General features: G+C 51.1%; 1 protein-coding gene across 1 annotated transcript in view; it reads left to right on the forward strand.

The window, feature by feature from the left end:
• The window catches only part of CUX2 (cut like homeobox 2), a 273,772-nt gene that overhangs the window by 240,449 nt on the left and 7,271 nt on the right, over positions 1 to 26,052 (forward strand). Inside the window, exons 7-19 of the mRNA XM_052654859.1 lie at positions 1,217 to 1,293; positions 2,165 to 2,231; positions 3,713 to 3,761; positions 7,505 to 7,609; positions 13,307 to 13,498; positions 13,599 to 13,657; positions 14,350 to 14,398; positions 14,492 to 14,591; positions 15,617 to 16,291; positions 17,231 to 17,332; positions 21,700 to 22,484; positions 23,249 to 23,408; positions 25,566 to 25,838. Coding sequence (XP_052510819.1) covers positions 1,217 to 1,293; positions 2,165 to 2,231; positions 3,713 to 3,761; positions 7,505 to 7,609; positions 13,307 to 13,498; positions 13,599 to 13,657; positions 14,350 to 14,398; positions 14,492 to 14,591; positions 15,617 to 16,291; positions 17,231 to 17,332; positions 21,700 to 22,484; positions 23,249 to 23,408; positions 25,566 to 25,838 — 2,693 coding nt within the window. The remainder of the gene's footprint in view (positions 1 to 1,216; positions 1,294 to 2,164; positions 2,232 to 3,712; positions 3,762 to 7,504; positions 7,610 to 13,306; positions 13,499 to 13,598; positions 13,658 to 14,349; positions 14,399 to 14,491; positions 14,592 to 15,616; positions 16,292 to 17,230; positions 17,333 to 21,699; positions 22,485 to 23,248; positions 23,409 to 25,565; positions 25,839 to 26,052) is intronic.

Here is a 26,052-nt window from a genome sequence, read left to right on the forward strand (position 1 = left end):
GAAGACACAAAAAAGATAAATAAGTAGTGTACTAGATGATAAAGCTTGTGACAACAGATAAAACAGAAGAGGGGGCAGACAAGACGGGCCAAAGTGTTCAATAGAGCGTTAGAGGAAGTCTCACTGAGAAGGTGTTAGAGGAAGTCTCACTGAGAAGGTCCAACTTTTTGCGACCCCATGGACTGCAGCACACCAGGCTTCTCTATCTTTCACTATCTTGCAAAATTTGCTGATTCACATACATTGATTTGGCAGTGCCATCCAACCATCTCACCCTCTGCTGCCCCCTTCTCCTGCCCATTGTCTTTCCCAGCATCAGGGTCTTTTCCAATGAATTGGCTCTCGCATCAGGTGGCAAAAGTATTGGAGCTTCAGCTTCAACATCAGTCCTTCTGATGAATATTCAGGGTTGGTTTCCTATAGAATAGAGTGAGCAAAGCCCTAAGGAGTTGAGGGAGTTCTTGCAGGCATATGGGGCAAGGAACAGTCAGTGCAAAGGTCCTGTGGCAGGAACATGCCTGATGTGTTTGAATGGCAAGGAGAGGAGTGGGCAGGATAAGATCAGGGTAAACAAGGCCCCTTCCCTGGAGTCACTGAGCCAGAATAAGGTAAGGCTCAGGCTTTGCATAATCCCTCCCCCAGCTCAGTGAGAAGTCTTCTTTCTCTGCTGAGATGCTTGCCTCACACCTGAGTTAGGCCACAGTGGGCTGGCAGGGCTTCCCAAACTCCTGCCACAGAAAGGGAAAAAATTGCCTCTCCAGGGGACAATAAGAGTAAACAGTGGTATTGGGGGAATTCTGAGGGCTGGGCGCCACGCTGAACGTGCCTCATAGTACCCACTGAGGCAGACTCCATCACAAACCCCATTTTTATTATGTATTTATTTTGGGCCATGTTGGATGTTTGTTGCTTTGCACCGGCTTTCTCTGGTTGCAGCAAGTGGGGGCTACTCTTCACGGTGGTGCTTGGGCCTCTCACTGCGACAAACCCCATTTTATAGATGAAGAAACTGAGGGCCAGAGAGGCAGGGTCACTGGAAGCTTAACTGGGCATCAGCTCTAATGGAGGCCACACTGTCAGCAAAAGAGCAGGGCAGCCAGGTGCCTGCGTGTCATGTCTAAGGACTCATTAAAAAGCCCCAGGTGCAGATTACAGGGAGTGGGTGAAGGCATAGGAAGCCCGGAGGGGCTGGTCCACACGCCAGGTGTTTTCACAGGGGCCTTCAAGAAGTACAGATCACTTTGGCAGCCAGACTGGGGGAAGCCGAGGAGAAGATCAAGGTCCTACACTCAGGTGTGTATCAGGCACGTGTCCCCTGCCCGCACATCACCCCAGCCCGTCAGTCCAGGAGGGCCAGTGGGAAGAGGAGGGGCAAGGACACTAAAGACTTGGAGGGCCAGAAAGGCGTTTGGGAAGGGAGAGGAAAGACCTGCATTACCCCCCGGGGATTGGAGCTCCAATTCCAGGGGTCATACTACTATGGAGAGAGGGTTTGAGATAGTATTAAATCAGGGGCGGCAAATGCAGTGCCCGCTGGGGCTGGACAAGCACCCAAGCCAGCTGGATCAGAGAGTGCAGTAGGGAGGAGGGGAGGGGTCTGGGTCAAACTGGAGAACTCAGACCTCATCTAAAGAGGCGGCCACTGCTGAGTCTCAGCCAGGCACTGCCCAGTACGGCCAGTCCCTTCCGCTCTCCTCAAGAAATCAGAAATCTGGAATTCTGTGAGAAATCCTTATTTATCACGCATGTATCTATTGACTTTGTTGTTCGTCCTTGTCCCCCTCACTTCTAGGCAGGACCTCAGGGTGGGTGAGCTCATGGAAGGATGGCCCCACCTAGGTCCTGGAGGGACCTCAACGTGTTAGGGGCTCATACCCCGGGTTCTGGGACCAGCCACCCCCTCCACTTACCTGGGTCCCCTGAGCTTCATGGACTCCCAGAGAATGATATCATCTGCCCTCCCTTCCCTGGCCACTCCACAGCCCTCTCACCAGCTTGACGCCCTTGTAGGAGCAGGAAACTCACTAACTGTCGCCAGTTCCGAGAGGAAAATCATTGCTCACTACCCCAAGCCTCATTCTGCCTTCTGGGCTCTACAGAAGGGGAGAGAGTTCCACCTCCCTGGGGACGGAGGACCTCACCCTGGCGCTCTAATTTTTCTCAGCGTTAAAGGCCACGCAGACAGAGCTGCTGGAGCTGCGGCGGAAATACGACGAGGAGGCAGCATCCAAGTAAGTGAGCGCCTCGCTGAGCTGTGCCCCTCCCCCGACCCCCCAGACCTGCCTCCTCCTGACTCTCCTCCCTCTGATTCTGCCTGAGGCACTCATTTCACACCCTGTGTTCCACACTCGCACACAGCTGCTCACCAGCCGTTCGTGGTGCCATCCACGTGCCACAGACCATAAAGGACACTCTGGGTTGCCAGCTCGGCCCACTCGACTGCCCAGAGGCTTCTCGTCCCATCCTCCCAGCATTGTCCCCACTCCCCAACCTCACAATCCAACCCCCAGGGCCAAGTGTCATCTTCAGTTATTCTGGACTCAACGTTTCTTCGGGCTCTAAGATATCACTTAATCCTCAAACACAAATATTTAGCACCTACTGTTTACCTGCTGCTATGCTGGGTCCCTGGAGGAAACATCAGAACATGGCCCTGTCCTCAGTCAAGGAGAAGAGACAGATACTAGCTGATGTATAGGAATAAATTCTTTCATGTGCAGATACTGCTGAGCACTTATTGTATGCCTGACACTGTTGGGGGCACATAGTAAATGCGATGAAGGGAAAAATCGAGAGAGCAGCAAGAGAGAATGACAGGGAGAGGTGGATCCTGTTATCCAGGGTAGTCAGGGAGGACTTCTCTGAGGAGATGACCTTCAGAGCGAGACCTCAAAAACAAGAAGGCGATGGGCACATGACGAAAGCTGGGAAAGGTACTCTGGGCAGTGGGAAAGCCTGTGCAAAAAAAAGGCCTTGAAGCAGAACATGCATGAATCACGAGTGTGACTTTTAGTCACCACGTGTTCCTCGCAGACCACCCCCTACCCCACACTAGATGGAGGGGGCAACCGAGGTGGATAAGGCCTGTCCTGATCCCCTAGGCCCTGCCAACCCAGAGGTGTGGGGAGGCAGCAAAGTAAATGAGGGGAGTTGAGGGATGCCTCCTAGAACACGGCAGCTGGGTTTACAGCTCAGGACCTGGGGACTTCCCTGGTGGTCCAGCGGTTAAGACTTCACCTCTCAGGGCAGGGTTGTGGGTTCAATCCCTGGTCAGGGAGCTAAGATTCCACATGGCCCACCATCAAAAAACAACAACATAAAACAGAAGCAGCGTTGTAACAAATTCAACAAAGACTTTAAAAACGGTCCACATAAAAAAAAGTCTTAAATAAGCAGAAATAAAGCTCAAGCCCTGTCCTCTTGAGGAAGCCCTCAACAGAACCACAGGCTGGAGGTGTAGTTCAGTGACAGCATCAGAGGGTGGACCCCTGTGGGGGATGAGGGGTCAGGCTGCCTGGAAGGGGCCCAGTGCTAAGGCCCCATTTTCATTTCCCCGCAGCCTGACCTCTTCAGTAGAAAGGATGGAAGGCAGCCTCCTCACAGCCTCCATCGCAAGACCCTTGGGTTGGCAGGGGCTGGGGAGTTTCAGGAAGGGCAGGGGCCCTGGGACCTGCCAGAATCCCTTCCTCAGGGCCTCATCTTTCTGTCTCAGGGCAGATGAAGTCGGCCTGATCATGACCAACCTGGAGAAAGCTAATCAGGTGAGGAGACGTTTGCCGGGGCTCAATGGCCCAGGGTGGGGGGAGTCCCGGGCTGGGCGGAGGGGAGGGAGCTGAGTTCAGTCAGGACTCGTTGAATTACAATCCTGTGCTGAGCACTGGGGCTAGGACATGTCAGAAGGACCTGGCCCCTGAGTTCCCAGACAGACAGAACGCTCAGAAATGGGGTGATGCAGGCAGCAGTGGTTGAGGAAGGGGCACCTGACCGAGACTCAGGACAGGGACGACATCCCAGAGAAAGGGTCGTTGAGCTGAGACCTGATGAGTAACTGGAGCTTGCAGAGGATGGATTCCAGGCACAGGGTGGCCCTGGCAAAGGCCACGAAGCAGCCTGCAGAGCACGACGAGCGCCCTTCCCCGTGGAAGAAAGGCAGAGCAGGGACCAGGGGTCCAAGCCCATCCCCAGGCTAAGCTGGGACACGGGTCTCTCCCAGCCGGACTAAGTGAGGAGCCATGTTCCGCAGAGCCAGGGGCAGTGACAAGGGGCCAGCCTGGGGCCGCTTCTCTCCCTCTGTACCGACCTGGGGGTCTCCGCCAGCCTCCTCACTCTACCACCAGCTGAGCGCTGGGTGGCCCCCAACCTTCCCTGGAGCTCCCACGTCCTCATCCCAGCCCGGATCCCTGGAAGTCCTTCAGCCTCTCTGAGTCTCGGTTTTCGCATTTATAAATGGGGTTCCCACATCCTGCCTCCCTCTGGCTTCAGATGTGTTGCCATCTGGGGGGCTGGGTTGGGCGGGACTTTGAAAGGACGTAGGACCCGGCCATGCGGGTTCAGTCTGGAGTCCCGCGGGCCCACCACACCTCTCCCCCAGTGCCCTGCGACGCAAGCAGCCAGGGCCGTGCCCAGGAGGGGTCAGCAGTGTGACAGGGCAGGCAGTCATCTCCCTGGGGGTGGTGGAGGGAGGCCTCCTAGGAGGGGCACTCTGAGCTGGGTTCTAAAGCCCAGGCGCTGCCCTCCCGAGGAATGGAAGAGGGCACGGCGGAGGCAAAGGCCCAGATGCATGTCTGTGGGGGCCCAAGGACGGGGTGCTCCCTCCTCGAGGAAAGTTGGGAAAGAATAACGTTTTTTAGATTGATTTTTTAAGTAGGTAATCCATTTACTTAGTTCAAAACTGAAAAAGCTCCATGAGGGCATAGCCCGGAAACTCCATCTCCCCTCCCTGAACTCGCCCCCAGACCCCCTCCCCTCAGCAGCCTCCGTTACCATGTCTGGGGTCTCCTCCCAGAGAGGCATTCACAAGCCCATGAATATCTACTTTTACCCCTTTTTAAACAGAAACAATAGTTACCAAGTGCACCCTTCTGAACCTTGGCTTTGCTGTCTACGTGTCTTAGAGCTCGTTTCGGATCCATGTATAAGGCAGTTCCTCCAGTTTCACAGCTGCGTCATATTATACTACACAGACGCGTCATCAACTAACCCAGGAGAAGGCAAAGTTTCTGTAAAGGACCTGAGAGTATATTTCAGCCTTGCAAGTCGCTGTCAAAACTATTCAAAACTGTGCCGTGGTAGAGTGACAGCGTAGACAATGTGGATATGAATGGGTGTGGCTGTGTTCCAATAAAACTTTATTTACATAAACAGGCAGCAGGCTGCATTTTGCCGACCTCTGATCTAACTCATACCCTTCTGGTGGTATTTCCAGTATTTTAATCATCATCCTTACTACTGCAGGGAAAAACCTTGTACAGATATCACTTCATACATACCCAAGCCACTACACAGGGCAAGTTCCTAGAAGTGGAACTGTTGGGTGAAAGAGCCGGGTGCTTATAATTTGGCAGATGTGGCCAGACTGCCTTCCATGGGTTAACCAGTTTAGACCCCCTTCAGCAAGATGAGAGAGCCTGTTTTCTCATAGCCTCGCCAGCTATGTGAGCATCAAACTTTTGGATTTCTGCCAGACAGGCTTAAGAAGAGAGACCTTAGAGCAGTCTGAATAGGAAGCATTTTTGATAATGTTTCTTTTTTTGAGTATAAAACAAAACCTTCTAATTATAGAATATTGAAAAAAAAAAGGACACGTCACCATGTTAGTCTTTAATATCTGTATTTATTAATACTATCTTAAATGTGAGCAAGAGGATTCTGGAGCAGGTCATTATTACTTGCATAGTAAAAACCATGCCAGTTTTCCCCAGCTGTTTCCCTGGGGTGATGAGTCGAGAACCAGATATCCTGCAGGTACCGGCGTTTGTGCTGTAGGCAAGGAACCCCCCTAAATATGAATCTGGGTGGTTGTATAGGAGAGGGACCTTCTGAGAGAGGGAGAGAAATCTGCTCTCAAGTATCTTGATGAACAGAAGGGCAAGTATCCTGGGTTTCTAGCATTTGGGATGTAAATACTTCTCTCCAGGGGAAGATGAGACTAGTAACTTTAAATTCATCTTTACAACCCAGAGGATGTCTTCATGGTCTGGGTCTCTTGCCCCCTTGAAATGTCAACAGGCATCTCCCAGGAGGTGAATCTTTGGAGTTCTCACTAGCTGATCAGTCATGTATTGATATTTACAAGGCTTGTCTTTTAGCCCAGATCTCAGGTCTCAGTCCCATTTATTCAGAAAGCCCTAACTATGTGGAAACATAAAAATGTTTTCTCTACGACCCCCTGCACACCCAAATCCTTTCCCCAAACAAAGCTAACTCCTAACTTGAACTATTTTTGAAACAAAGCAGGATACCATAAATAAGCAAATCATTTTAAAGATAAATCAACAAAACGTGTGCATAAATGTGTGTGAGTCTCTGCACATATAGTGGGCACAGCATACTGATCGTTGCGATCAGTGTATAAGTTAAACTTAATCACTTGACCTGCGTCACCAGCTGGGGATCAAAACACAGCTGTAGCTCTTTTCATTTTAATAACACTTCAAGGTCCCATCCACCTTGTTGTTGTTAGTAAAGGAATCCAGTTACTGACATATTTGTATGTGTCAGGCATCAAGGTGGCATACCTAATGAATCGTATTTTACCACATCACTTACTTGCAGAACAGACTTAGGAGGCAGTTGCTCTTATCATCCCCATTTTGCAGACAGGGAAACTGAGGCCAAGGATACGAAATTTCTTGCCCAAGGTCACACAACCAGAAAGAGACAAAGTATAGATGTCTTTCCAGGCCACAAGTCCACATTGTTAACATTTGAAAGCTTCCTTCCAGGCTTTTTTCTTATAAATTTTTGAAGAGTTAAGATTCAGTTTAGTCAGCTGTGGCATACTGATTTTTAGATGAATTTCAATGCTCCTCCATAGTAGTTGTATTTCATGACCTCCATTTCACAGAAGGAAAACTGAGACCCAGAGAGGGGACGTAACTTGTCCAGGGACCTGCAACAGCTTGTGGGCTTTGGAGCCAACCTCTGCAGACAACGTGTGGCACAGGAGCTGGGGACAAGCTCTGGCCTTTTGACTAGCCTAGCCTGAAGTTTACTTGGCAGACAGAAGTGGCCTGGGAACATGCGAAAACTTGCCAGCTCATCAAGACAGCACCTCCCTTCCTGCCCTAGTGAAGTGGGAACATTTTAGCTCCACCTGGAGTCCCAAACACAGCAGGGGAACCCAGAGCCAACTCAGGGGCCCAGGACTCAGAAAGAGGACCCCAGGTCCTCAGACCTGCCTTCCCAGCTGTCCCCAAGTGCAGGGGAACAGTGGAGGGCCAGGGTGGGATCCAGTGTGGCCCCCCTCACCTCTTAACCACACCTGCCCCAATTTCCTCCCCAGCGAGCCGAGGCTGCCCAGCGGGAGGTGGAAAGTCTTCGGGAACAACTCGCCTCCGTCAACAGCTCCATCCGCCTGGCCTGTTGCTCTCCTCAGGGACCCAGTGGGGTAAGGATGGTGGCAGAGCCAGAGGGAGAAGTTGGGAAAGGCCGTGTTTGTGGGTTGGAATATGTGGGTGACATTTTGTGGGTGGACTGTGTGCATCTTCATGAAATTGTGCACATGAATGGGTCTGGGCCTCTTTGTGCATACAGTGGGCATAACATCTTTATTACCAAAGTCAGTGTGTAGTTAATTATCACAATAGAATTATCAATGCTATCAATGCTATCATAGCATTATCAATGCTATGACTTGCTTCGCCTGCTGAGGGTCAATCACAGCCACAGCTCTTTTTTTCAAGCTCAAGCTTTGTATAGCTTGAGTCCATATACTTTGGAGTTTAGTCAGGTCAGAGAGGATCATTCTTATGCAGAGGCCCAGCTGGAGCAGGGTAGGAGTTTGATCAGTAGAGCAGCAGTGCAGTTTTGATGGCTGCCACCAGGTGTCGCTGTTGTCCCCCCAGTCTCGACCGGCTTGGTGGATGTGTGGGGCCACATACCAAGATGTGAGGTGGACACTCATATCAGGGTGATTCTGACAAGGTCTCCCAACCACCTGCATGTTACAAAGAATCAGTCTATTGTCATCAACCTTGAGATTCCTATGTTAAGCCGGTTAGGGCATCTTTCTCATTCCTCTTAAGTTGGTGCCCCTTTAAGGTCCTGGGGACATTTCCTGCCAAGGGATTTTAATCAACACCACCCTAACCTAACCTTCTGTCGTATAATAAGAATCTTCATTGTTCCTCTCCCAGAAAGCCTGACTTCTTTATGTAAATTGGTCCTCCTTCTTTCCAGATTCCTGCTTATCAAGGAATAAGATTCATGTTGTTGATGTTGAATCACCAAATTCTGTCTGATTCTTTGTGACCCCATGGACTGCAGCACACCAGACTTCCCTGTCCCTCACCATCTCCCAAAGTTTGCCCAGGTTCATGTCCACAGAATCGGTGATGCCATCCAACCATCTCATCCTCTGTAGCCCCCTTCTCCTCCTCCCTCTATCCTTCCCAGCATCAGGGACTTTTCCAATGAGTTGGCTCTTCACATCAGGTGGCCAAAGTATTGGAGCTTCAGCATCAATCCTTCCAATGAGTATTCAGGGTTGATTTCCTTTAGGATTGACTGGTTTGATCTCCCTGCAGTCCAAGGAACTTTCGAGAGTCTTCTCCAGCACCACAGTTCAAAAGCATCAATTCTTCGGCCTTCAGCCTTCTTTATGGTCCAGCCCATGCAATTCATGATTGCTTCCATAAAAACAGGTCTGCTCCAGGGTGATTTGCAGTCTCCATCCATGAACCCGAAGAGGCCACAGAATTTTCATTTCACCTGACACCCTGATACACAGACCTGTGTGTCTGTATCTTTCTATTTAGGTATTTGAATGAGTCTCTCTGAACATGTGTTACTGTGTATATGTGTGTGTGTCTGTGACCTCTGGGCAAATAACTGTATCCTTAATCTGACTGCCGAGTTTCCTCATCCATACAAATAAGATCTGCTTTGTAGCGTTGTTGAGAGGATTACATGGTGTTTGGCTTATCATCTGTGCTCAGTAACCAGTTCATTCGATGTTATTATTAGTAGTGTGTTTGGGGAATGTCCAGGGTATTTCTGCCCATGACAGCATGTGGCGTCTGAGCACACACATGTCTCTGTGTGTGACGACTATGTGTCCCCTGCATATTTCCGTGTGTGTGCTTGTCCACGTGAGCGCCCCCCCCGGCACATGTGTCAGTGAGTGCTGTGTCCATAGGTGTGTCAGCCTGTACCCGTGTCCCAGGAGGCAGTGTGTGTGTTATCAGCATGCTTGACGTCTGCACGACCCAGAGAGTGAACTCCAGAGAGACTGAGAGCGAGAGAGAGCTCATGAGGACGCCTCACAGAGAATTTGCCAATGGTTCTTAATTAACCCCCGTGGAACCCAGCAAATGCCTGTGCTAATCAACCACGGGAAACTTTGCTGGTTTTGGGGGGTGAGCTTTTCTGAGCACAACAGTGGCGCTCGATGCTAATTAATTTAATGTGTTAATGGCATCCGCTTCCTGTTTTAATTGGCATTTATCTCCATGGAAGAATAGCTGGGGTTGGTAGTGGTCGGTTGTGTTTTTTTTTTTCTCCTTTGTAATGCTGCTTAGATTCTTTTGTAACTGAGCTCAAGGACAGCCTGACTTCAGGTCCTCTCAAACAGAAACCTCTTTATCTTCATCCATGGCCATTTCTTAAAACCTAGAGAGGCCATGGGAGAAGGCAATGGCACCCCACTCCAGTGCTCTTGCCTGGAAAATCCCATGGACAGAGGAGCCTGGTAGGCTGCAGTCCATGGGGTCTCTAGGAGTTGGACATGACTGAGCGACTTCCCTTTCACTTTTCACTCTCATGCATTGAAGGAAATGGCAACCCACTCCAGTGTTCTTGCCTGGAGAATCCCAGGGACGGGGGAGCCTGGTGGGCTGCCATCTCTGGGGTCGCACAGTCGGACACAACTGAAGTGACTTAGCAACAGCAGCAGAGAGGCCATGGGGCTTGGTGCTGGTGGCAGATTAGGGTGAGGAAGGAACCACCCTAATGTGACTCGTGGGTGCAAGCTCTCAGGTCTAATCCTGTGGTTCCCCAGGGAACGTCCCCCCCTGGGGTGGGACCTGGGCCTAATTTAGAAACCCAAACCTTTGTCTGTGCTGTTCTACGGCCAGGAACACCCTATCACTACCAATTCCTCATCCAAGTGACTACTTCTGTTTTTTATTCCTTTTTAACAAATGTTTTATTGAAGTATAACATCCACAAGGGAAAATGTACATATGTGTATACAGCATTTGGAATTTTTCAAATTTTAACACACCCTTTAACCAGCATCCAGATCAACAAGTAAAACATTTCAGCACCTGGAAGCCTCCCTTGTGCCCCCATCCAGGTGCCCCTTCCCCAGGGGAGCTCCTCTCCAGACTTCTAACAGCACACATGGGTTTTGCCTGTTTTGAAACCCGATATTTTCTTTCCTTAGGAAATCTTCTTTCTTTTTTAATTTTTAAATTATGGAAGTATGATAACATTGACAGGAGACTTGGAAAATACAAGACAGAGTTACATATAGCTCCACTATATATTACAGTTTTCTTTTAAGTAGATGAATTAAGATTTTTAGTTAGAGTTTCAATATCAAACTCTCAAACATTGATAGAATGAAAGCAGAAAGTGGAAGCATACAGTAGACCTGAAGAGCACTGTGAACCAATGCAACATACTTAAGATTTATACAGTTTTCACACAACAGCAGGATACAAATTCTACTCAACTTCCTGTAGACTATCAACCAAGAGACACAGGAAAATATCCAGGGACATGAAGTGCGAAAATTTCATCATCTAAAGGTATTGAAATCATACAGAGTCTGTTCTCTTCTCACTGTGGCATTATGTTAGAAATCAATATCAAAAGGTATTTGAAAATAACCCTCATATTTTCAAGTGCAATGTGACATTTACCAAGAGAGATCTTTGACTTAGCCATTGAAAGCCTCAGTAAAATTAAAAGACTGAAAAAACACAGAGGGTGATGGCAGAGAAGAAAGCATTTAAATGAGAAATGGATAGCAAAATGAGAAATTAATATCAGAGACTTTTAAAAAGCTCTGTGTATTTAGAAATTGAGATGTCCACTTTTAAATGATGGGTGTTGATACCTGACCTTAATAGAATCACACACACACTTCGGTATCTGGCTTCTTTGGGTCCGTGTTGTAGCTGGGAGAGTTATCCATGCTGTGTTACAGGTCGCGTAGATTATTCATTTCTGTCGCTGTCGAGTGTTCCATTGTCTGAGTATTCCACAACCTGTCCGTCCATTTTCTGGGGGTTTCCAGTTTGGTGCTATTGCAGAGAAGGCTGCTGTGAACACGCGTGTCCGCTGTCTTGGTGCACAAGTCCCTGCATTTCTCCTGCATGTGTTCCAGTGACTGAAAGCGCCGGGACTTAGGGCACCACATGTTCACCTGTAGTAGCTTGGTTGTTGTTGGTTGCCCCATCGTGTCTGACTCTTTGCAACCCCTTGTGCTGCAGCACGCCCGGCCTCCCTGTCCCTCACCGTCTCCCTAAGTTTGCCCAAGTTCATATCCATTGCTTCAGTGATGCCATCCAGCTGTCTCATCCTCTGATGCCCTCTTCTCCTGTCTTCAATCTTTCCCAGCACCAGGGACTTTTTCAGTGAGTCAGCTGTTTGCCTCAGATGACCAAAATACTGGAGTTTCAGCTTCAGCATCAGTCCTTCCAACGAGTATTCAGGGTTGATTTCCCTTAAGATTGACTGGTTTGATCTCCTTGCAGTCCAGGGAACTCTCAGGAGTCTCCTCCAGCACCACAGTTCAAAGGCATCAGTTCTCTCTCGGTACTCCGCCTTCTTTATGGTCCAGTTATCACAACTGTACGTGCCCACTGGGAGGATCATAGCCTTCACTATACAGACCTTTGTCGGCGGAGTGATGTCTTTGCTTTTCAACACACTATCTAGGTTTGTCATAGCTTTCCTGCCAAGAAGCAAACATCTTCTGATTGTATGGCTGCAGTCACCATCCACAGTGATTTTAGAGCTCAAGAAAAGGAAATCTGTCACTATCTGCACCCTTTCCCCTTCTATTTGCCGTGAAGTAATGGGGCCAGATGCCATGATCTTAGTTTTTTTAATATTCAGTTTTAAGCCAGCTCTTTCTCTCTCCTCCTTCACCCTCAACAAGAGGCTTAGTTCTTCTTTGCTTTCTGTCATTAGAGTGGTATCTGCATATATGAGGTTGTTGATGTTTCTCCCATCTATCTGGATTCCAGCTTGTAACTCATCCAGCCTAACATTTCTCATGATCTGCTCAGCATATAGATTAAACAAACAGGGTGACAGCAGATAGCCCTGTCGTACTCCTTTCTTGATCTTGAACCAATCAGTTGTTCCATACGGGGTTCTACCTGTTGCTTCTTGACCCACATACAGGTTTCTCAGGAGACAGATAAGGTAATCTGGTATTCTCATCTCTTTAAGAGCTTTCCACATTTTATTATGAGCCACACAGTCAACGGTTTTGGCATAGTTGATGAAGAAGAGTTGGATGTTTCTCTGGAACTCCCTAGCTTTCTCTGTGATCTAGTGTATGTTGGCAATTTGATCTCTGGTTCCCATTCCTTTTCAAAACCCAGCTTGGACATCTGGAAGTTCTTGGTTCGCATAATGCTGAATCCTAGCATGCAAGATTTTAAGCATGACCTTATTAGCATGGGAGATGCGTGCAGTTGTCCAGTGGTTAGCACGTTCTTTAGTGCTACCCTTCTTGGGAATTGGGATGAGGATTGACCTTTTCCAGTCCCGTGGCCACTGCTGGGTCTTCCAGACTTGCTGACATACTGAATGCAGCACCTTGATGGATGTTCAGTAGATGCTGCCAAGCAGTCTTCCAAATCACTAACTTGTTCTTGAACTTCATTGCTGCTTGGACATACCTTCCTCCAAACCACTTCCTCTGAGCAGTGCTTCTTCTTCCTAATTTCATTTCAAGAAGAGAGGGACAGACATACAGGCACGTGGGACCAGCTAGGCAAAGGCTCAGAAGTGGGAAGGGCCTGATTTGGGGTAGAGGGGACTGAATCACTCTGGGGGAGCACAGCAGTCCTGCAGCCCCCTGCCCTACCCCTCCTGGCCCCTCCAAGCCCCTCTTTGTGCCCAGGATAAGGTGAACTTCGCGCTGTGCTCGGGCCCTCGGCTGGAGGCTGCCCTGGCCTCCAAGGACCGGGAGATCCTGCGGCTGCTGAAGGATGTGCAGCATCTCCAGAGCTCCCTGCAGGAGCTGGAGGAGACCTCCGCCCACCAGATTGCAGACCTGGAGCGGCAGCTCACCGCCAAGTCTGAGGCCATCGAGGTAGGTCTCGCAGGAGGAGGCGGGCAGACGGGAGACGGGGAGGGCATCCTCCAGCAGAAGGACGTGGACCAGCCTCCCCCATCTTTGTTTGATCTTCTAGAAGCTAGAAGAGAAGCTCCAGGCGCAGTCTGACTATGAAGAAATTAAAACAGAGCTGAGGTATTGTGTTGGGTGGGCCCCCCACACTGCCAGGCCCTCTTCCCTGGCAGGAGGCTGCCTGGGAAGATTGCCAGGGGCCCACAGCAAGCTCATCATCTTCCTCCCTTCCACCAGATCCCGCTTTGTGGTACCCTGTCTCCTGTCCACTGGCACCCTGGCTATCATGCCCAGTCCTTTGTCATCAAGAGCTGCCTCTGGGGAAACAGCCTTGTTGTTGCCATTGCAGGGCGGAGGTGGAGCAGGGGGAGGAGTGAAAGTGGAAGTTAGTTGCACAGTTGTGTCCAACTCTTCGAAACCCCATGGACTATGTAGCCCACCAGGCTCCTCTGTCCATGGGATTCTCCAAGCAAGAATACTGGAGTGGGTTGCCATCTCCTTCTCCAGGGGATCTTCCCGACCCAGGGATAGAACCCGGGTCTCCTGCATTGCAGGCAGATTCTTTACCAGCTGAGCTGTTGGGGAGGGGGTGATGCCTTAATCAGACCAGCTCAAGCTGCACCCCTCCAGGGGGAGTAGACCATTTCACAAGCCACTGCTTCGGGCCTGTTGTCCACTGAGTCCCATGCTGTGTGAGACCCAGGGGTGGGGTGGGTGCTCTCGGGAAGAGGAGCAGGTGGCATGCCTCTCACGAGGCCTCGCCCCGGCCTGAGGACCCGGCTGGCCTCACGCTCTGTCTGCACTTTCTCCGGCAGCATCCTGAAAGCCATGAAACTGGCCTCCAACACCTGCAGCCTCCCCCAGGTGAGGGTCCCCACCACCGTCCCTCCCAGGCAGGCTGCCCTCAAGAGCTCTGCGCCAGCCATGCCCTCTCAGCCCTGCTTCTTGTCTCCTCAGGGCATGGCCAAGCCTGAAGACTCACTGCTCCTGGCAAAGGAGGCCTTTTTCCCTGCGCAGAAATTCCTCCTGGAAAAGCCTGGTCTTTTGGCCAGCCCTGGTAGGGGAAGCAGGATGCTCTCGGGGCTGAGGGGCTGGGGTGGGAGCTGCCCATGGGTCTCCGGCCTCCTCCACGCCCTCAGACCACTGCCTTTAACACGAAGGGCAGCAAGATGATGGGTAAAAGGCAGGCATGTTGATTGAGCGCCTGCTGCGTGCCTGGGGCTGAGCTGGTGGCTGTCCATGGCTAAGCCAGCGGGCGACTGTCCCCTAAGGTGGGACACATGGAGACAGCCAGCTCACTCAGGCCCTCCCAAGGTCCCTGGAGGAATCCCTCATGCCCCAGCCTTCGTGAGCAGCAGGGAGAGGTCACAGGGCGTTCACACCAACCCTTACTGCAGACTGCTGGGAAAGGCCTGTCTCTCCCAGATCGCCCCTTCTCCCCACACAGTGGCCTCATGACCTTTCAGCCGCATGTATGTGCTGTCTCCATTTCCTCATCTGTGAAATGGGCAGTTACCGGCCCTAGTAGGTGCTGTGAGGGTAGATGCAAACCCAGACAAGCTGCACGGGGCGAGCACCTAGGACGTGGGCTGTCCTGCTCCGGGATGGGGATCAACCCTCCCGGGCAAAGCGCTGGGCCCGTAACAGGTGCGCGGTTCATGCGCTTGGCGGTGGGAGGGTCACCCCAGAACTGCAACCTGGCCCAGGCCTTGCAGAACGGGGACTAGGGAAGGGCGCGGGGAGTGTGCGGCAGAAACACCAGGGTCGGTGCCTCATGCTGTCGGACGCCTATAGCACTTCTCCCCTCCCCTCCTGCCCCCTGTCCGCTTCCCCTCCTTCCAAATCTCTCCCTTTTTGTGTGTCTCTCTGCCTCCCTCTCGCTCTCTGAACCTCTGTCACTTCGCCTTTCACTCTGTCTCTGCCCATCTCTTTCTCCCATGTTATTTCTCTCCATCTGTCTGTCTCCCTATCTCTGTTTCTCTGTATCTCTCTGCCTCTCCCTTCCCATCACTATCTACTTCTCTGTCTTTCTGTCTGTCTCTCCTCTCTTCCTCTGTCTGTCTGTCTGTCTCGGTGTTCTAGAGGAGGACCCTTCGGAGGATGATTCCATCAAGGACTCTCTGGGCACGGAGCAGTCCTACCCGTCCCCTCCACAGCTCCCACCACCACCAGGGCCCGAAGACCCCCTGTCCCCCAGCCCAGGGCAGCCCTTGCTGGGCCCCAGCCTGGGCCCCGATGGCCCTCGGACTTTCTCGCTGTCCCCCTTCCCCAGCCTGGCTTCAGCGGAGAGACTGACAGGGGACACGCTGCTGTCCAAGCACATGATGGCCCCGACTGCCTTCAAGGGGGAAGCGGGAGGCCTGCTAGTGTTCCCCCCAGCCTTCTATGGCGCCAAGCCCCCCACGGCCCCTGCTCCCCCAGCCCCTGGCCCTGAGCCGCCTGGGGGTCCTGAGCCCGCAGAGGGGGCCGGGGGCGGCGTGGCCTCGGCGGGGGCTGGAGCAGAGGAGGAGCAGCTGGACACGGCGGAGATCGCCTTCCAGGTGAAGGAGCAGCTGCTCAAACACAACATCGGGCAGCGGGTGTTCGGCCACTACGTGCTGGGGCTGTCCCAGGGCTCGGTCAGCGAGATCCTGGCCCGGCCCAAGCCCTGGCGCAAGCTCACGGTGAAGGGCAAGGAGCCCTTCATCAAGATGAAGCACTTCCTGTCGGATGAGCAGAACGTGCTGGCCCTGAGGACCATCCAGGTGCGGCAGCGAGGTGGGTGCTGGCCGAGGGCCCGTCCGCAGAGCCGTATCCCCGGGCCAGCCCCGGGCGTGGGGCTGCCGAGGGCTGAGAACACGGCTCGCGGTTCAGAGCCTGAGTCTGCCACCTCCCAGCTGGGTGACCTGGGGCAAATGACTTTGCCTCTCTGCGCCTCAGTTTCCCACCTCTGTAAAATAAGGGAAACCATCCTCAATCCCTCCCTCCTGGGGCTCCCTGTCCCATGCACCTGGCTGCTGCTGCGGTGCAGTTCAGGCTGATAATGGTGGGGAAAGGCCGGGCCCCTGGGGCTGTCGTGGCAGATACCCTGTAAGCACTTCCAAGCCTCAGTTTACCCATGCATAAGATGACCGGGGTGACCCCCCCCAACCTTGACAGACTCAGTGTTTAGAGTAATCCATGTGAAGGCCCCACGTTTTGACCCCACAGACACCTGAGTTTGTGTCCAGCTCTGCCATTCATCTGCTTAGTGACCTCAGGCAGCTCTCTCTAGCTGCTCTATGCCTGAGTTTCCCCATCTGTCAGGCTCCTAAAGAGGGTTAAATCAGCATAAAGCGTGTAATAACTCCTTGAGAATTGTTAGCTATTTTCTTTTCTTTCCTTTTTTTTGGCCACACCTTGGGGCATGTGGGATGTTAGTTCCCCCACCAGTGATCGAACCTGCACCCTCTGCAGTGGAAGCACAGTCTTAACCATGGGACCACCAAGAAAGTCCCAAGATAATTGTTCACTTTGATGGTGCCTGCCCTCATTGGGCTTTGTTGTTATTTCAAGCTGAAATCTCTTGTGCGTCCACAGTCTGTCACACAGACTCACCATCTGGCTCTCACTCTCCCAGCCCTGGGAGGAAGACACCAGCCTGTCACCCTGCCCAGCACCAGGGACTGACCCCCAACATGCAGGTCCCCACAACAGACACCTCCTTTCCTCCCCCAGGCAGTATCACCCCAAGAATCCGCACGCCAGAGACCGGCTCGGATGACGCCATCAAGAGCATCCTAGAACAGGCCAAGAAGGAGATCGAGTCACAGAAGGGGGGTGAGTGTGGCCACAGCAGGTGAGGCCCGAGGCCTCCAGGGCCTGGCCTGAGCAGGAGGTGAGGCTGTGTCCACCCCAGAGGGGATTCCAAGCAGGTCTGAACCTCTTCCTTTTTCACAACCTGCAGACAAGTGAAATCTAGGCCTGGAAAGTACTAGATCCATTATCCGGTATGGGAGCTATAAGCCATTTAACTACAGTTAAGTGAAATTACGGAGAAGGCAATGGCACCCCACTCCAGTACTCTTGCCTGGAAAATCCCATGGACGGAGGAACTTGGTGGGCTGCAGTCCATGGGGTCGCTAAGAGTCGGACACAACTGAGTGACTTCACTTTGACTTTTCACTTTCATGCATTGGAGGAGGAAATGGCAACCCACTCCAGTGTTCTTGCCTGGAGAATCCCAGGGATGGGGGAGCCTGGTGGGCTGCTGTCTGTGGGGTCGCACAGAGTCGGACATGACTGAAGCGACTTAGCAGCAGCAGCAGCAGAGTTATTGAAAGGACTTAATAAGATAGAAATAAAGCAACTGATACAGTACCTGGCAAGTAGTCAGTATTTTAAAAAACACCAATTATAATTGTTAAAGGCTCTGAGAAGTTCTGCAACTGAGAAACCTTTTTTTTTTTTTTAATTACCACCTTCACTAATTAAAAAAAATTTATTCATTTATTATTTGGCTGAACCAGGTCTTCATCGTGGCACATGGGACTGTTTTTTTGTTTGTTTGTTTTAATATTTACTTTTTTAAAAACTTTTTATTTTGTATTGGGGTATAGCTGAATAAGTGTTGTGATAGTTCCAGGTGAACAGCAAATGGACACCATCATACATATACATATTTCCATTCGTCCCCAAACTCTCCTCCCATTCAGGCTGCCACATAACGTTGAGCAGAGTTCCCTATGCTATACAGTAAATCCTTGTTAGTTATCTATTTTAAATATAGCTGTGTGTATATGTCCATCCCAAACTCCCTAACTATCCCTTCCCCCAGCACCAGGGATCAAACCTGGGTCCTCTGCATTTAGAATGTGGAATCTAAGCCACCAAACCACCAAGGAAGTCCCTAGAAACCTCTTTAACTAGATTAATTCTTCAGCTATAGAAAATTTTTGCTCTGTTTTATATTCGACTATATATTTGGAGGGAAAGTATTTCAGCTTTTTTGGAAGGAGTGGTAAGCGTGGTAAGCAGACATTCTTCACTGCCTTACCCCAAATCATTTGCCATCTTTTTTCTTGCTAACAAAACTCTAAGTTCAGGATTTGACCAAAGACCTGAGGCCACAGGGATCCTTCAAGAGGACCACACATTCATGTCACTATTTGAAATCCTTCCATGGCTCCCCATTGCCCCCAGGTTAAAATCCTAATTCCCCAACAAGGGCTACAGGCCCTAGAATAGTCTCCAGACTCCTCCTGACCCCTCCATGCCTCTCACATGAACTGTTTTTGCTCATGACCACCCTCACTCCTGCTTCTGTGCCCCTAAGGCCATCTTCACCCCAGCCTCCCTTCTGTCCAGCTCCTGCTCCTTCTTTACAACTCATCTCAGAACTCATCTCCTCCAGGAAGCCCCCAGCCCCATCCTGGTGGATTGGACTCCACCCCTCCTCGGATCCCCCATAATGACCTGTATTGTTCAGTGCAATGGAGCCTGAGTGCCTTGGCTGCCAATTTTGCCTCAGCTATTTATTAAACAGTGTGACCTCTGGCAAATTACTTAGCCTCTCTGTGCCTTCATTTTCTCATCTTTAAAATAGCTGCAGTATTTGTATTCCCTTCTCAAGGCTGTGTGAGGATCAAATGACATCAGGCACGGCAAGCACTCAGCTGGGGTCTAGTATGTAGAAGGTGCCCCTGGAAAGTTAGCCGTCCTCATTACATTATCACTATGTCTCCACTGTTGCATTTATTCATGTTACAAATGACTCTGCTGATGTGGCTGTCCCTCCAAGTGGGGGATTCTTACAACCAGGGGCCTATCACCTATCACATCCCTGCACCCAGCATAATGTAGTACAGCCAGTGTAGACCACAGCTGACTCAGAACTGGATGCCGGCTTCAGCACTCCCACTCCGTTTTACAGTATCTGCTCCCCCCTGGTGGTAACTTGGGGCAAGTGTCCCTATTCCCAAGTCTGCTGCTGGAAGCCACGAATTTCCCATGGACCCTCTTTCCTGGTCCCTGGAAAGGACAGAGAGAGGTTAACCCTGCTGGGATCCTGCTCTGCCCTACCCAGATAATCTGCTGACCCCCAACTGTGTACACACTTAGTTATGTCTTCTTGGTCAATTCTGGTAGCAAAAGCGAGGCAGTCATTCCGTAAACATTAAATGCCTACTGTGTGCTGGACAGAGGTTACACATGTAGATGAGACGCAGTATTGGGGTGAAAAGAACCATGAGAAACAGTATCGTCTAACTCTTCCACTAAACAGACAACTGAGGCCAAAGAGAGGGAACATACTCACAGTTATTCGGAGACCAGAGGAGAACACGGGCCTCCTGACTCCCTGCGCAGTGCTCTCCCACTGGGATGTCTGCATCAAGGTAGCAAAGAAATTAAAAAGACATCACAGAGGGACACCTTTGCTCGAGTTGCCCAGGCAGGGGGTTTCCATTTAGGGTCTGAAAAGTTCAGCAAGAGGAAGAGTGCCAGGTTACCCCACGATGTCCCTCACAGAAGTGAAGACTAAGCAGAGGGCAATTAGCCTCCCTCTGGGAAGGAAGTGAATATGGCTGACACTGACCTGGGAGCTCTGCTTTGGGGGATCAAAGGAAATATTCAGAGTGGGAATAAAAATGTATATACAAGCTATCTCTTTATTGTTGTTTCCAGCAGTGACAAAGTAGAAACCTAAGTGTCCAGCAGTGGAGGGCTTGATAGCTAAAGCACAGAGTATTTCTTCAGTAGCATATGCAGCCATTAAAGATAGAAGAGCTTCAAATCGTAGGAAAAAACACTCATGTTGATACTAAGTGGGAGCAAGCCAGGCCACACTGCCATGTATCAAGTGTGGCCATCCCATGCATGTAGTTAGAAAACAGATTGGAAGGGAAAACCTGGAAAAATGTCATGTGATTACCACTGGGGGAAAGATCAGAGGGGAGTTTCATTTTCATCTTAAGTTTTTGTGCATTGTTAGCTCTCCAGATAGACATGTATTTTTTTTTTTTAACAGAGGGGGATTTTTTTGGCCATGCTCGCTCTCTGTTGCTTTGCGTGGGCTTTCTCTAGTTGTGGTGAGCAGGGGCTGCTCTTCGTTGCAGTGGCTTCTCTTGTTGCGGAGCACAGGCTTGAGGGTGCTCGGGCTCAGTAGCTGTGCACTAGGGCTTCATTGCCCCACGGCATGTGGAGTCTTCCCAGACCAGGGTTCAAACCCGTGTTCCCCACGTTGGCAGGCGGATTCTTACCCACTTCACCACCAGGGACGTTGGTTTTGTTTTGTGTTTTGAGGTAAAATTCACAGAACATGAATCTAACCATTTTAGAGTGAATAATTCAGTGGCATTGAGTGGCTTCACAATGTTTTGCAGCCACTGTCTCTGTCTAGTTCCCAAACATCTTTATCCCCCCAAAAGGAAACACTGTGCCCATTAGCAGTCACTCCCCACGCCTCACCTCCCCTGAGCCCCAGGGAGGCCCCAGTCTGTTTTCTGTGTCTGTGGCTCTCCTTGTTCTGGATATTTCATACGAGCAGAAACTGTCCAATAGGTGGCCTCTTGTGCCTGGCTTCTTTCACGTCACGTAATGTTTTCAAGTTTCCTCCATATGGTATCAGTGCTTCCTTCCTTTTATGACTGAATAGTATTCCATTGCTCTATTGCTTTTTAATTGGCAAAGCAATAGAAATTATTTTTAATGGAGCTATGAGGATCCACCGGGGTGCAGACTGCACAGCGAGATAGTCAAGGAAGGGCTGTGTTGATCTAGGTTGGTCCAGGGTTGGGGAGAGACCCCAGTGTAGGAAAGGCCACCAAGAGCAGAGGGAAGCACGGTCCTGCTGTTCCTTTGTGTTGACCACTTGTAGAATTTTCACCAAGTAATGTATTGCTTATTTGGCTTGCTCTGCTGCTCAATAGAAAGCAGGTTATACTGTGTGTCCCCTTCTGGGACTTGCTTTAATTTGCATAGGTGGATCACAGCATGTGTAAAAGCAAGTCTTCTTCTAACGTTACAGTATCCCCATGAACACTTTTTCCACATAAGCTAAAATCTCAGTGTCCACCTGGATTTTATCCCCAGATGCAGAGGTTTGCTCCCAACATGTCTCTGGTATAATTTCTGTGCTGTGAACGTCTTTGTCCATCAAGCCATGCCCTGTCCACAGGCCTCCAGCCTCCCTGTCCCCTTTCCCACAGGCGAGCCCAAGAACTCAGCAGCCCCATTGAGTATCACCAACGGCACAGCCCCTGCCAGCACCACCTCGGAAGACGCCATCAAGAACATTCTGGAGCAAGCACGCCGTGAGATGCAAGCGCAGCAGCAGGCCCTGCTGGAGATGGAGGCCGGCGCCCGGGGCCGCTCGGTGCCTCCCTCGCCCCCAGAGCGGCCTTCACTGGCCGCCGTGAGCCAGAACGGGGCCCCGACGCTCGTCAAGCAGGAGGACAGCGGTGTCGGCAGCGGGGGGACGAGCAGCAGCGGCACACAGACCTCCCTCACGGTCCTGTCCCCGGCCGCCTTCGTGCAGAGCATCATCCGGAAGGTCAAGTCGGAGATCGGCGACGCCGGCTATTTCGACCACCACTGGGCCTCGGACCGCGGCCTGCTCAGCCGCCCCTACGCCTCTGTCTCTCCCTCACTCTCCTCCTCCTCCAGCTACTCCGGCCAGCCCAATGGGCGGGCCTGGCCCCGTGGGGACGAGGCCCCCGCAGTCCCCGAGGACGAAGCGGCCGGGAGCGAGGACGAGCCCCCCAGGGTGGGCGAGCTCAAGGCCGAGGGGGGCGGCCCTGAAGGGGGCGGCGGCGGACGGCTGGCGTACTACCCAGCCTACGTGCCCCGCACGCTGAAGCCCACCGTGCCGCCCCTGACCCCCGAGCAATACGAGCTCTACATGTACCGCGAGGTGGACACCCTGGAGCTGACGCGCCAGGTCAAGGAGAAGCTGGCCAAGAATGGAATCTGCCAGAGGATCTTCGGGGAGAAGGTGAAGATGGTGGGGTTTGCCCTGGAGGTTCAGGGAGCCTGGGGAACGAGGACACCTTTGCCGTGTCCATGGCCTGGAAAGAAGGGTGTGTGTGTATGTGAGCAAGAACTGAGCAGAAGCAGGATTCAGACCCAGATCTGAGTGACCCCAAAAGCCCCTTTTCCTGTCCCTGGGCAGTGGGGAAAGGGGAGCCACAGACAAGGCTGGCGTTCAGTTCTTCAGTTTTTAAAGCTGTGAAAAGCTTCCATCTGGTTAGGTAATAGCCACCTATCCCCCTCTTTCAGTAACCTCCATCCCTCCCATGGTCCGTTGCACTTAAGTGTTAAGGCTCAGCCCAGCTTGGAAGAATAGGAAATACAACACAGGAAGGCTTCCTGGAAGAGGAGGCGCTTAAGGGGTCTTAGAGTCCAAGTAGGATTTTTAGATGGACTTCCCTTGTGGCTCAGCTGGTAAAGAATCTGCCTGCAATGCGGGAGACCTGGGTTCAATCCCTGGGTTGGGAAGACCCCTTGGAGAAGGGAAAGGGTACCCACTCCAGGATTCTGGCCTGGAGAATTCCGTGAATTGTAAGGAACTCTGGAAGGGCACTGCAGGTGGAGGGCACAGCATAGGCACACAGCAGGCGTATGGAGAGTGAAGATCTCTTGAAGGCAGCCCTCTCCTCGGAACAGGAGTGAGCAGCGGGCCCTAAGGGTCTGGGGAAGAGAGGTGGAGGGGATGGCCAGGACCTGCTGACCCAGCCTTCCCGCCCTGCCCATCCCCAGGTGCTGGGCCTGTCACAGGGCAGCGTGAGCGACATGCTGTCCCGGCCGAAGCCGTGGAGCAAGCTGACGCAGAAGGGACGGGAGCCCTTTATCCGCATGCAGCTGTGGCTCTCGGACCAGCTTGGCCAGGCTGTGGGCCAGCAGCCCAGCGCCTCCCAGGGTGAGTACAGACGGGGCCCCAAACCACCGAGAGCCCTCACTCTTCCAGTCTGTGCAGTGGCTTCACTGCCCAGGTCTCCCTTCCCCTGCCCCTCCCCACTGCTGCCCTGAAAGGGTCCCTGCTCGGCTTTCATCCTTCCCTCAGCCAGATTGACCTCTAGGTGGCGTCAGAGTGCCTAGACTGAGCGGGAGTGGTGGGGTGGGGGCGGTGCCCACCTTACCATACCATGTCAGAAGTCTGCTGATTGATCTCTTTCCCAGCAATCCAGCTTGCAGCCTCAGAATCCTTCGCACAGAGCCTTCGGGTTTATATTAACAAATTTCCATCAGGCACCAGTTAAATACGTTGAGGAAGAAGTACCTTTTTCCACTTCACTGGAAGGTGCCCTGTGGACCAGCACAGGAATTTCTAAACACACCCCTCCCCACTAGGGACACCTCCCCAGACATGTCCCCTGCCCTCCCCGAACTGTCCAGTGGCTCAGCTCACGCTGGAAAGTCCAGTGAGTGGGTGACTCTTGATTCCTCAGGAGGTGACCCCCATTATCTCATGGAGTCCTCTTTATGGCCCTGAGCATGGTAGTTGCAAGTATAGCACTGCTTGTATTATGGCCCCATTTAACAGATTCAGGAACTGAGGTTCAATAAAGTCACCCTACCCGAGATATCTTCTAAAAAGTGGTTTTCTAACATACTGCTGCTGCTGCTAAGTCACTTGTCATCGTCTGTGCAACCCCATAGATGGCAGCCCACCAGGCTCCCCCGTCCCTGGGATTCTCCAGGCAAGAACACTGGAGTGGGTTGCCATTTCCTTCTCCAATGCATGAAAGTGAAAAGGGAAAGTGAAGTCACTCAGTCATGTCTGACTCTTAGCGACCCCATGGACTGCAGCCCACCAGGCTCCTCTGTCCATGGGATTTTCTAGGCAAGAGTACTGGGGTGCCATTGCCTTCTCCATTTTCTAACATACATGTACACAAAATGTCTTAAGAAAAATGTGGTTTTATTTTTTAAGGTAATTACCATTTTGTTATAGTGAGACTATTAAAGCTGTACTCTCACAGCAACTGTCAAGTATATGTATATAATAGGATTGTTAACTACAGTCACCATGCTGTGTATCGAATCCCAGAACTTACCCATCTCATATGCATCTTTTTATTACATTATTGTTGATTGCTGTGGGGATTCACTGTATTTTACTTAGCTAACTCTGGCAGTTGGACTTGTCAGTCATTGCCAAGTCCTTTTTTTTTTTCTCTTAACTTTTAATTTTGATGTAATTTCTAACTTACCAAAGAGTTGAAGCAATAGAACAACCAACTTTCAATATCCTGCATACCGATTCACCAGTTGCTAATTTTGCCATATTTGTGCTTTTTTCTCTCAACCATTTAAGAGATTAATTGAAGATATCATGTCCCTTTACCCCTAAACATTTCAAAATTATTTACTAAGAATGAGAAATTTTATAATAACACAATACTGCTATGTAACCCACCATCTATATTCCAGGTTTCTTCAGTTGTCCCAATAGTCACCTTTATATAATTTTATCTTTCCCTGTCCAGGTCAAATTCAGGATCACTTGTATTTAGTCATGTCTCTTTAGTCCCTTTCAATTTGGACAGTTCTTCTGCCTCTCTCTAAAGTTTTTTAGTTTTGACGTTTGTGAAAACTGAAAGCCAGTTATGTTATAGACGGATGCTCAGTTCAGCTTTGTCTCATGTTTCCTTGTGGTTAGATTCAAGCTGTGCACTTCGGGCAGGAATATCCCAGAAATGTTGCTCTGTCCTTCTCAGTCCATCATATCAGGAGTCACCAGCTGTTGATTTGGCCTGTGATTGGAGGTGCTAACTTCGATCACCAGATTGAGGTGGTGTTGGCAGACAGCTGTACCTATAAAGTTACTGTTTTTCCCTTTGTACTTAAAAGTATCCTGTGGGGAGATACTTTGGGACTATATGGATATCTTTTTCCTCCTCCAACTTTCATCTACTGGTTTTCACAGCCAGGATGGTCCCGGCCTGAGATTTTACTGTGGTAGTTGCAAAATGGGTTGTTGCCAACTCTTGGCTGTAACAAACAAGCCTGCCCAAACAATGTATGTCTATGCCAGATTGAGTAACTGCCTTCTCTGTCTCTCTGCGGCCCACAGTCAGTCCCACTGAACCAAGGTCCTCGCCATCCCCACCCCCTAGTCCCACGGAGCCACCGGAGAAGAGCTCCCAGGAGCCCCTGAGTCTGACACTGGAGAGCAGCAAGGAGAACCAGCAGCCAGAGGGACGCTCCAGCTCATCACTGAGTGGGAAGATTTACTCGGGCAGCCAGACCACAGGGGGCATCCAGGAGATTGTGGCCATGTCCCCCGAGCTGGACACGTACTCCATCACCAAGAGGGTCAAAGAGGTCCTCACAGACAACAACCTAGGTACAGGGTACCGGGAGTCAGGGATGCTGCCTCTTGCCCTGCTTGGCTCCCCCTTACCTTAAGGAAAGAGCCATGGTGAGATCCCAGGCACTGGGGTCCCTTCTGCAGGTGCTGCTCAGCCCTGGGCCACCCAGGGCCCCCTGGGAGGCATCTGACTCTGAACTGGGTCTCTAGAGTGGACAGCAGGGAGGTCAGTATGCTGTCCTCCTAAAGT

Source organism: Budorcas taxicolor, chromosome 17 (genome assembly GCF_023091745.1).
Source record: "Budorcas taxicolor isolate Tak-1 chromosome 17, Takin1.1, whole genome shotgun sequence".
Taxonomy (NCBI): domain Eukaryota; kingdom Metazoa; phylum Chordata; class Mammalia; order Artiodactyla; family Bovidae; genus Budorcas; species Budorcas taxicolor.